Consider the following 12107-nt stretch of genomic DNA (forward strand, 5'->3'; position numbering starts at 1 on the left):
AATCTGAATTTCCCTGTGGATGAAATCTGCCAAGAAATGGATGTCACGGGGCCTCCCTGGTGGCCAGAGGCTAAGTCTCAGTACTATCACCCTGATGACCTGAGTTCGGATCCCTGGTCAGGGAGGTGACTCACAAGGTGCAGCAGACCTCTCCTGTCTTCCCGCTGCTCCCGTCAGCAGTGGATTTTAGTTGGTCTGCCTGTTCTGCTCTCCACTCTGCCTCTGGTGAATTTTCTCACCCCACCCCCACACCTCTGGCCTGCACCCCAGCTCTTGTATGCACAAATAAATTACAAAAAAAAAATGGAGTTACTATATGGTCTGGCTGCCCCCCCTCAAAGTGTCTAGTCAAAGAAAATGCAATCATAATCTCAGAGATAGCTGTGCCCCCATGTTCACTGCTGTGTCCATTCCCCGCAGTCAGCAAAGGCCCTGCTTGCAAGCACCATCCCCTTGGGACTGTGGCTTTCCTGATGAATTTTGGGGGACACAAGCACTCGGCACAGAGCACAACTTCAGTAGGGTATCTATTGGGACGAGTTCTTACTCACCCCTATGATTTCATGTCTTTTCTTCACTCAGTTGCAATGGAGCCTTCGTTGTGAAGCCAGTGATCTGAATCTGTATTCTATGCCCTTGGTCTATATTTGCATTATGCACTCTAAGTTATTTTTGACCCATCGTAAGTCTTGAAACCTGTTTTTTTTTAAGTCTTCCAACTCTGTCTTTCTTTAAGGTTTTCTTGGATATTTTAGATCCTTTTAATTTCCATGTGAATTTTACATTTAGTTTGTCAATTTCTCCGCAAATGCACTGCCAGCATTTTGAATGTGATTGTATTACATTTATAGATAAATTTCAGGGATCAATGACACTGAAATACAACATTGAGTTTGCCGATCCATGGACATAGTCTATCTTGCCCCTTATTTAGATTAGTATTAATGTCTCTTAGCCTTGTTTAGTAGTTTTCAGAATTTTCCTTTTTTTGTGGAATACATGTCTCTAGCTTCCATATCCTCTCAGTGGTCACAAACGTCATCTTGACAATTCAGGACGACTCACCCCTTCCTGTGACTTCCAGGCCACACACCATGGCCTGTTCCTGTTGGGCACCCACTGGCAGCTGCTGTCTCCACTTTTACTTGCAACAAAGTTTCACGCAATCCAGGGTCTCCATCAGGCCTCTCAGCTTGTGTTTCCCTCTTGGATACACAGGAAACTTCTGGATGCTTTTCTCATAGCCACGTAGGGCTCCATGCCAGGTCACTGGATACGACCTTCAGTCATCTCTGGTTCCATGCTGTCTGGCCAGGGGACATCTTAATGGACCTTGTCACAGCCAGGGACATGAAGAAGCATCTACAGTTTAATTCCTCCCTGTTTTTTTTGTTTTCACATTTCCTGAGAGAACTAATTAATTGGGGACAGATGGAAGTAATCCCAGACTGAGGCTGAGCTCTATTTCCTTCTTTTTCTCCCTCCTTCCCTCTTTCCAAACTTCTCCCTGATATTCAGAAATATTTCTGGTCTCTTCTATATGTGTCAGAAAAACTGTTCTTCAACCCACACACATATTACCCTCAACTTTGTACCCTTAAACTTTCAGCCCTAAGCCCTTAAGTCTCTTTTCTTGACATTAAATGCCAAAGTATGTTGTGACCCCCACCCGACTCTGTACTGCTGGGACCCTGGGGGTGACTTCCTCCCTAAGGGGGTCTCACTTGCTCTGTGGGTCCCCTCCTGTGGCTGGCTGCACTTAGCCTCTAGCCCACTGCCCCTCCTCAGGAAAGCTCACAGGAGGGGCAACATTTACATTGGGGTTGGAGAGAGAAGTTAGTTAGGTGAAGAGGAGGGGGTGCTGAGGAATGCAACCCCTCTGGCTTTGGGGTGAAGACACAGAGCAAGAGGGTGAGGGGGTGGCCAGCGCTTGAGTGGGGAGCATGTGGTAGGAGCATAGACTCCGCCCTCAGATGGAGCCGGTTCGAGTCCGAGCACAGACTCCTAATAGCTCCATGTCCTTAGCTGCACCGTGGATACAAGAGTGTCTCTTGTTTGGGCTGAAGTGGGGATCATACCACACAGAGCCCAGTACCTAGCTGGCACGCACACACACGCACACACACACGCACTTTGCTATCATAGCAGGACAGTTGCCCAGGACTTCTGATAAATAGGGGGCAAACTTGAGAAGCCCCAGAGGTTAAAAAGAAAAAAAGCATCTTAATGAGACCAGCTCAAAACCCAGCCACACTGTTTATTTCCCTCTGTGAAATGGAGCGGCCAAGCCCCCCACCTGGCCAAAAAAAAACAAGGAAAGGGACCCCCTGAACCCCCCCAACCCGCCCCCAACGGGAACCCAACCACAACCCTGCCCCCCAAGCCGGAAGGAAAAACAAGGGGGCCGAAAAGCCCAAGGGGGCCCCTGAGCTTCCTTGGGAGGGGGAGCTGCCTGGGAATGGGCAGTCCCCCATTGCTTTGTACCTGTGGATATTGTTAGGGTGCCGTCCTCCGATGCAACCTCCCCAACCATGGCAGGGAGGTGGGCAGACCTGGAGTCAATATACCCCACTGCTGGAGGTGCCTTTCTGGAGGCCTTGGGGGTTGGGGAGGGACACAATGCCTGGCTTTGACTCAGGGCCTCGGGGAGTCCAGGGGGAGCTTGCAAAAGCCTTATAAATCATCTGGTTCAATGCTTTCATTTCCGGGTAGGGAAACAGAGGCCCAGGGTCATGGCAGAGATTACAAAACACAGAACGGCCCTGGTCAGACCACAGCAGGGTCTGCTCTGGCAGGATACTCAGCATTTCCTCCTGGAGGATTCTGTGCTCTTGGAGCTTAATGAGCACCCAAGGCCTGAGGGCCAGGGCAGCCCCCCATTCTTCCCTGCAAGAAGCAAGGCTTCAGCAGAAGAGCAGAGAATCAGAGCACACGTGGCCTTCCTGGGAGGGTGACGGGCCCAGGGACTGAGGGGGGCACATTGCTGACATCATCTAGGCCTTTTAGGGAAGGAACCACTGGGCGAGATGTGTGGGACAGGTTTCCAGGAACACCGCACTCAGGAGCCACAATACAGGGGAATTGGGGCAGGGGGTGGGGAGAGGCCTACAGAGTGCTGGGCTCCAGCCAGCCAGCCGGAGTGACCATCTACTCGGACGACTCCTTGGGGATATATGCCACATTGTCATAGGCAGGGGGAGGAGAGGCTGCTGGACTGGGGATGCCGAAGTCTGTGCTGAAGGCGCTTGGCAGGAAAATCACAGGCTGCAAGGAAAAGGAAAACCCAGCGATAGTCCTGGCGGGTTTGGGCTCCGGCCGCGAGGTGCTGCCATGGCGCCCCCTGGTGTAGGTTCTGAGAACAGCGCCCTGGCGGTGGTTCTGCAACTCTTAACGGGGTGGGAGTGGGGTGGGGTGGGCACTCCCTCCGCTTAGTCCCTCCAAATAGCTTCCCACACAGCTTCCCGGAGGGCCAGCCGCCCTCCTCAGAGGCCCAGGTTTGGGGTGGAAGTACATACCGTGTTGGCTTGGGCACGGGTGGCCTGGCACCCAAAGTGGGTGGCGATGACTGCGATGAAGAACTCCAGGATGGTGAAGATGGTAAGCACCGCCAGATAGCCCCGGCCTACATCCTGTGGGCAAAACCCACAGTCAAAGCAAGCCCTGAGTTCTGGAAAAGAGGAAAGGAATACCTGGCCTAGGCCACCTAGCCGGGCAGAGGGTGCGGGGCGGAGCCTGAGCTGATGCGGGCACCCTCCCCTCATGCCCAGACTGTCTCTCCCTGGCCCGGTGCCATTCCTGGCATAGGCCCGTGGGAGACCTGTTGGGATTGACAGGCCTGCCAAAGACCTGGGCCTGGGGGGCCACCCCCACTCCCTGGGCATGGCTCTTCATTTTCCACATTTGTACCTGGGGGCATCGGCTCACCCACCCAGTTAGTGACGCCGAAATCCATGAGCAGAATGGCCGTGCCAGCAAAGGCTGCCATGGCGCTGAGAATGTTGGTCCCCAGGCTGCTCCTCACCTGCGGGAGGGGGAGACAGGGAGGAGCAGAGGGAAGAGTCCAGGGGACAGGGCAAGAGGCGGTGAGGCTCCGCCCACACGCAGCCTTCCCTGGAGGGGGCCGGCAGCTGCAGCGTCTTCTTCGGACCCTTCTGCCTCCCCTGCCCGGCCCATCGCCCGGCCCATCGCCCTTCTCAGTGCTGAGCTGAGCCGAGCCGAGTTGAGCAGAACCACCCTTGTTAACCTGCCGGCTTCCTTGCGCACTTTCAGACACTGCAAGTATCCATGGTTTAGACGTTATCTATGGTTTTTTTGGGTTTGCCTGGACACCAGGTGTAAGCTCCTGGCTTGCAGGGACTGGGTCTCCACCGTCCTGCCCTCTGAGCCTGGCTGGACTCACTCCTGTTGGAGGCCTCAATCGCCTTCCTGTGGCCAGCAGAAGGCTCCCAGGTCTGGCACAACCTGGCCTGATCCATTCACTCCTGTGACCTTTGCCAGGTCAAATGGAGCACTGATGGTTTCCATAGCAACGCTGCCGGTAAACCCCCCCCCCCCTCTCTTTTCCTTGGGTATTTCTGAATGCAACCCCCACCAAGGCCCTGCCAGCAGCCTCCTCTTCCAGGAAGCCTTCGGGTATTTTTTCTTTCAATGATCCCTTCTGCTCTGGGCTGTAAGTTGTTTCTCTCTCCCGGGCACAGGACACAGCTGTGGCCACGCTTGGCGTTTAGCCGGCCTCCAGGAAGCTTCCGCTGAGGAGCTCAAGGAGCCTGCGTGGGAGGGGACCCGATGCCACCCGAACCCCCCCTTCCCCGCCCCGGACCCCCTTCGGACTCACCAGGCAGCTGGAGTGGTTCCTCTCGGCTGCCACCGACAGGGACCCAGAGATGATGAACTGTGGGGAGGAGGGGCCCCCCCGTGAGGCTCCACGGGAACCCTGGGCTCCTGGTGCGCCTGGCTTAGCTGAGAGATGGCGTTTGGCTGGGAAGTGGGGTGAGGCTGGGAAATGGGGTGAGGCACAGGTGTCCTTATCTCCCGCCCCCATCATTTGGGGGCCCTCTCCATGCCAGGCTCTTGGCGGAGAGCCTTCCTGCCTAGGAACGGTCTCAGGCTTATGAGTAGGCTGAGTGAGCAGGAGTCAGGGTGGGGCTCAGGCTCCTGCTCCCCAGGCGTGCCTCCCGCCCCCGGGGCCCGCACTCACGCCCGCACTCACGCAGGCGCCTCCCCAGAAGGGCACTCCGCCTTCGATGAAGAGCATGCCCACGTGGCCGCGGCGGACCGTGAGCAGCACGCTGCCGAAGCCCAGGTGGATGAGGCCGATGAGGATCTGGACCGTCTGCGGGAGGGGGCGGGGCTCAGCCTCGAGCGGGCTCCACACCGCCCCCTGCCGGCCGCCCCACACCCGCGCACCCCCGTCGGATTGCAGGTGCTCAGAAATCAACCACTTGGTTCTTTTGAGGGGACGCCATCATAGCAACCATGAAAGATAGTTTGAAGAAGGGAAACCAGCTCCCCACAGCTTTCGGGACACACCCGCCTGTTTCCATGTCAACTGGCTTTGCGCGCTGAGGGGGGGACGTTGGAGCTCAACCTCCCTCTGTGTGGCCTCCACCTACTCTCAGCCCTCCTGCCAGGACGCGTCAACTCATCGAACCCTGTTTTCCTTCCCCATCTCCCTCCAGCCGGCGGTCACTGTCTCCCTGAGCATCTCCCTTAGTCTGTGTCTGTCCTCGGTCCATCCGGGTCCTACACTGGAGTCTCCTCCCTCCCAGCTGAAATCTGGACTCAAGTTTATTGTCGATTTTTTAGAGTCAGTTTACCAGCACCCAGTGGGTGCATTTCCAGAAGTGGGGCATTTCCCAAAGATGGAGGCATGTGAGCTTCTGGTAGGTTCTGTCGCATTTCTTTCCAAATGTTATTGGTAACCATTGGACTCTAGAATTGAGTGGAGAAAATACTGGCAACCCTTGAATTCAGCCTCCCCCAATGCAAAACCCTTCAATGCCAACGTCTGACCTCCAGATGGACTCTGTGACCAGGCTCCCCACTCGCCATAGTGGACCCCATTTAAGGGCTGTTCTGTCTGTGATGACTGGATCACATTCTTGATCCTGGGGGACATGGGTGTCTTCTGTCAAGAGTGCCAAGAATTCGGGAATATATAGGCAGGACCCCTGGAGTCTTCTCTCCTGTTCTCTTCAGCTGCAGGTCTCCGGTCTCCTCAGCCTCCTTCCGGGGCAGGGCGTCCCAGCTGCACACGTCACTCTTCTCAGCAGGCCCTTCCCGCTTCGTGACTGCACATAAAACGTCGGCTTCACGTCCCCGTCTGTGCTAAGCAATGTGCTGGATGCTTTGTGATCATTACCTCACTTAGCCCTTATGTGATGAAGTAGCTCTGACCAACTTCATTTTGGAGATGAGGCAACCGAGGCTCAGAGATGCTCAGTCTGCTGAGATTTCTCAGCAGAAGTGGCAGCCTGTCTACCTCAACAGCTGTTGTTCTCCTCACTGTGCCACAGCCTCTAACTCCTGTCTATAATTCCCATTTTTTATGCTTTTCAGCAATTTGGGCTTGTCTTGTGGAATTCTGTGGAGATCGTCGGTTCCCAGGGTCTGTTCTAGGCTTTCAGGATTCCAGCAATGGGTGGCCCAGCCCTGTTCACTGCCCCTTCATGTGTCCATGGACTCTGTGGAGGCTGTAGTGTAGAATCCATGATTCCATTGTGCTCAAGCCCAAGCTCCTGGGTTCTATGAGCAGTGGGTTGAAAGCAGAATGTGAGGGCCAGGCCATCCCAGGGCAAAGGCTGCCACTCACCAGCTGTGAGGCCTTGGGCCAGTGACTTAGTCTTGAGAGGGCTCAGTTTCCTAATCTGTGCAATGGGTAGTTTTCCCTGATCCAGTAGGTGGCGATGAGAATCTGAGACAGTGCAGTCAAATTCCTTGGCACTATGTCTGTACCTCTCCATAAGGTGAGAGTGGTCATCATCACCATCATCACCATCACCACTATCATCACTCTCACCATCATTGCCATCACCATTATCATCACCACTATCACCATCACCATAACCATCACCATCACCACTATCACCATCACCATAATCATCACCATCACCACCATGACCATCATCACCATCACCACTATTACCATCACCTTCATCATCCCTATCACCATAATCATCATCACCATCACCATAATCATCACCATCACTATAATCATCATCATCATCATCATCATTTTTGTCTTCCATTGCTGAAGCCATGTTTTCATCTTCCAGGAGAAACTGAGGTCAGGGGATGACTGAACACTGTAACATGTATACAAACAAATTTGTACCCACATCTACCTACCTATCTATCTCCTCATCTGTATCTATCATCGACCTACCTATCAACTATCTACTATTCCCTCTTAGAGACCAATATGTCGAGGTCATGTAAGGTTGGACAAGCCCTTATAGGTCATCTCGAAGACTGTCAACCCGCAGGAGCTTGCCCTCACCCACCACTCTGACTTCCTTCTTCCTTCGCTCATGACATTCTCGCCAAGTCATCCTTCTGTTTCATCCGGGACCTTTACCTGGCTGTTCCTCTGCCTAGTAAGCCCTTGTGCCCCAGTCCTCGCTGCCCACCCTTGCCCGTGCCGCCCCTCCCCCTCCATCTTTCTCACTCCCATCCCCTGTTAGCAGTTATCTTAGCTATTTGTTGACTGCTTTGCACTCTGCGAGCCCCGTGGGGCATTGATCCTTGCCAGCTTGGCACAGGGCTGAATCCGGAAGTCCTCCCTAAGTATCATGGACTTCCTCTCCCTGCTCCCACACGTGCATGAAGGTTCTGGTGCTGGGGCGCCCCCTCCCTGCTCAGCCTCAAGGGGCTGAGGCTGCTCTTACCCCTAAAGCTTTGGGTTCTCCGGTCAGGAACGTCTCCATGGGCCGCAGGTCTGGCGGCTGGGTGACCCTTGACGTCGGCGCCCCCAGCGGTGGCTCCTCGAACTGCATAATCCCGGAAGGCTGGCACATGGGGGTGGGCAGGATGGCTGGCGCGGCGCGGAGGCCGCCGGCGTTGCTGGGCGGGATGACGGGCGGGATGACGACGAACACCCCATTGCTGGTAGGGGCTGCGGACATTGTGCTGAGAGAGCCTGAGGGTTCGGGAGATGATAATGACCACGGTGATTAGACATTTACACAAAGCTTGTTAGTTTCTGTAGCAACAGGCCTGCCCAGCAGCCCCCTAGTGATGCCACCACAATCTCTGAATGCCACCAGGAGACTTGGCAGGAGGCACGAAAGAATGTCAGAAGTCATGGGTCTCAGAGGCAGCAAGGCCAACACTTGAATTCGCCTCTCTCTGACTCCAAAGTCCTGCTCCTAATCTGTGTGCTCTATTAACACAGAAAGGACCTAACGCAGGGCATGCATTTAAGCTTCCTTTCCCCAGAGAGGGCAAGTGGCTTGCCCAAGAACACACAGCTAGTGTGAGGCAGGGCTGAGCCAGCTCGAGCCTCTTCACCTGCGCACCAGAACTCAACTGCCGTGTCCTGGGCCTCAGCCCAGCACCAGTGAGCCTGCCCATCAGCCTCCTGGGCAGCCCTGCGCTGGGAGACTTTCCCCTTGGCAGTCCCCACAGCTGTGCTATGCAGGAGCTATGGAGATGTGGCGTCAGCTCTACCCCTTACCCTGGAGATGGGTTGCCCCTGGGCAGGGCTGAGAGCCGGATCTCCCAGACTCCCTACAGTGGGATTAAGAGCAGGAACCTGCTTGGGGCTTGGCTGCCCCAGGGCCTGGCTCTGGAGCTCGTCTTGGCTGCTGTAGATACTGTGAGATGTGAGGCAAGCTGGCCACCTCCCCCTGCCTCAGTTTCCTGCCTATGGGGGTGTAATTGCGCTGGTACCACTCTCTAGGGTATGGTGTGAATGAGATCAAAGCAGCACACACAGCTGATAAAATCCATCCTCGAGCATGTGATTTGTTGTAATATTATCTACCTCAAGTGTTTTCTTAAAAATATGGACATAAACCAGATAGAGTAGTTAATGTGCATCTTTTCCAGTGCGAGAGAGAAACGGGGAAGGAACTGTACTTGCTCGGCAAGTTTTCTGTGACCAGAGGCATCCCCAGAGAAGGGGTCGGAGAAGGACAGGGTACAGGTTCACTGGCTGCTGAGAGTGATCTGTCATTTTGAGGTGCTTATAGCACTGCTCCCTGCAGCCTGGAACCGAGAATGTGGTACCAAGACTGAGCTAAGACTGCCCTGACAGTGGCCACTCATTTCCAGGCACTGAGAAGTGATGGGTAATAGAGGTGGCCACTGCTTAGAGCAGGCCTGGCATATTTTCCCAGCCAGTCAGGGTAAATATTTAGGGCTCTTTGGGGCCCTCTGACTTCCGTTGCAAATATGGGCACAACACAGACATTTGCAACACAGACACAGGGGGGGCATGGTCATGTCCCAATAAAACTTTATCAACAAAGTCCATGCACACTACAGGTGGACGGCAGACCCGACCTGTGGCCATGGCGGTCGTGGCTATGGCTTAGGACTCTGTTCTTAGGATGCTGCCTGGCACCCAGGGCATGCTCAGTACATTTTGGCTATGGCTTCAAGTCTAGTCTACAGTGATTCTTTGCGAAACTGTCTGGAGCGGGTCTGCATTTCTATAAAACCAGATGATGGCTGCTTGCTCGGCCTCAGAGGTTTATGAGAGGGTGAAATGTGGAAATGGAAAAGAAAGTCCTCAGCAATCAACCCAGTGCTGGGATGCCTTGGGGCTCACTTTGAGCGTTATCTTTTCAGAGCTGTGTGGATGTGGTCTAGCTCATCCTGCACCCCTCAGGAAGTTGCTAGAATCAGTGTGCCGAGCTGAACATTGGTTCAGTGATGGGAACCAGGTTATCAGGAGCTCATAGCCATCATGTTTTTGAGTAATCACGTTACTCTTACCTGGGAACACTTCAGATATCTTTCATTATTTTTTCCCCCTGACTTAAGTGGAAATTTAGATCGACTCTGACCCTGAAAAGTCCAGGCACAGTTTTTTTTTTTTCCCCTGCTATGAATGAAACACAGTTTTATTGTCTTCTATTTTTTGATCATATTACATTCCATATTTTTTATATAACAGTTTATTTTTCCATCATTTTGTGCATTTTTTCATCTCAGTTGTCATCCCTGAGGGCTTCCCATCACAGGCACAGGTTTTTAAAGACATTTGACCCCGGGGCACAAATGAAGTGGCTGCTATTCTGTAGCTAACATGTTATTTCTGATCCTCATGTGGACAGTTTGGTCATTCCTGAAGATGACCAAGAATCAGACCAGTGAAGGATGAGCTCAGGGGACCTGACTCAGTCCCAGTTCCAGTCTGTCCTTCTCCAAAACCTGCCCTTACCCTCCCGTCGCTGTCTCTCCACTCCCCAAAGTATCGGCTCTTTATCCATTGTTCCAGCGCTCCCTTCTGGTGCCTTAGAGTCCTGCTGGGCTAAATATACGTAATGGGGAGCACAGTCATGGGTCATTTAATGTTTTGGTCAACCACGGACCCCAGACGTGATGGTGGTGCCATGGCCTAGGTGTGTCCTTGGTGATCCCTTCTAGATATGTGGGCTCACGTCTATGCACCAGTGACGGCACTGTCCAGCAACACCTTGCTCAGCCTGAGAGCTCATTACTGAGTGTGCCTGTAAGGGCAGCAACATCTCAGACCCTGCCCGAGTCCCCCCCCCCCCCAGGGGGATGACGTGGAGAAGAACCACCAGGAACTCGGGAAGGGCATCTTTGCTGAGCTAGACCACAGGGCTGTTTGTGATAGCAGCATAATCTAGCTTCCCCTGCCTGTTACACTCTCCAAAAAATGAGTATAAATCAGAATCAGACACGGAGCCTGTATCTTCCAGGAGCCTGGGGTCAAGCAGGGGGAGAAAAGAAATTTGTCTTTCACTCCAGTAAATGACCAGTGATCATCTACCAAGCTTCGGGACTGGGAGTGCAAAGAAGAATTAAGACCCCATGTCCTGCCCACACTCTTGCCAGGTAGACTGGGCGCTCAGCAGGGAGGGGGAGTTGCTTGCCCAGCATGGAGCTCAGGGAAGTCCTCCACAGGACCTGGACCCAAACCAGAGGCCTCCAGCTGCGCCTCTTCTCTCCCCACCCCGCCCTGCCCTGTTCCTTTGCTTTTCTCTCTCCTTCAGCCTCCTTCTCCACCCCTCCCATGGCTCATTTCCCTCCCTGTCAGACGTTTGGGAAAAACAGGCAGTGGCAGAAAACAGGGCGGAAGGTCCCCAGGAAATGGGATGTGAGGGCGGGGGCCCAGCCCTGGGTCTCTGCCTCTGGCCGCCGCGGGAATATCTCATCCTGAAGGACAGACAGGAGTGGATTATTCCTTGCGCTTAGAGATGAAGGGAGGGAGGTTCAGAGAGGGCGCCGGTGTCTCCCAGGGTCACACAGCGCCTCAGCAGAAGAACAGGGGCAGGCCTGACGGCCTCCCAGGAGGGCTGCCATGGAATCGTCGCTCCTGCCATTTCCTGAGTGAGGGGACCAGCCCTTGAACTTCACCCCCGGTGTCCCGAAATGCTCCGGCACTCCCCGGAGTCCACAGATGAGTTCCTGAAAGCCCAGTGCATCGGCCTGTGTCTCCCTTCCTTGGGTAACTCGTGAAAACATCACCTATGTTCTCACCATCTCCCAAAAGTTGTGTCACACGGGAGAGATGGAAAGGACTTCACTTGAGACTGTGGAACAGACAGTTGGCAGGTGAGCGCACCCTGCTCTGCCTGCACCAGGGACTGGAGAAGATGGTGCCTGCACCCCAAGGGGGCTGGGGTGGCACTTGGGCCAGAGCCTCACCCCTCCCTGGGGAGAGGGAGCGCTTGCGTAATTAACAGCATCGCTCCTGGGCAGGGGGTGAGAAGGAGCTAACCTGAGACCTCGCCCTCCTTAGGAGAAGTGAAAACACCTACAAAAATAGGCTCTTTGCGACAAGGCTGGTGAAGCGCCAAGTCCCAGAGACTGCGCCCCCTGCAGTCTGCACCCTTTGGCCCCGGGGCCTGGCGTGGGCCCCCAACTCTGAGCCTCCCAGAACCAGCGGCATGTCCTCGGCGTGCATGTGGCCA

At 54.3% G+C, this 12107-nt stretch overlaps 1 protein-coding gene across 1 annotated transcript; it reads right to left on the bottom strand.

Annotated features, from left to right (window-relative positions):
• Positions 1 to 3147: 3147 nt before the first annotated feature.
• Positions 3148 to 8123, bottom strand: MS4A15 (membrane-spanning 4-domains, subfamily A, member 15). Its single transcript, XM_004682744.2, has 6 exons — positions 7887 to 8123; positions 5210 to 5332; positions 4835 to 4891; positions 3929 to 4021; positions 3516 to 3629; positions 3148 to 3264 (listed from the first exon to the last, which is right to left on the bottom strand). The coding sequence occupies exons 1-6, from the start codon at positions 8121 to 8123 to the stop codon at positions 3148 to 3150; spliced, it is 741 nt and encodes a 246-aa protein (XP_004682801.1).
• Positions 8124 to 12107: the final 3984 nt, after the last annotated feature.

This window comes from Condylura cristata, unplaced genomic scaffold (genome assembly GCF_000260355.1).
Source record: "Condylura cristata isolate star-nosed mole 26May11 unplaced genomic scaffold, ConCri1.0 scaffold00015, whole genome shotgun sequence".
In the NCBI taxonomy this organism is placed as follows: domain Eukaryota; kingdom Metazoa; phylum Chordata; class Mammalia; order Eulipotyphla; family Talpidae; genus Condylura; species Condylura cristata.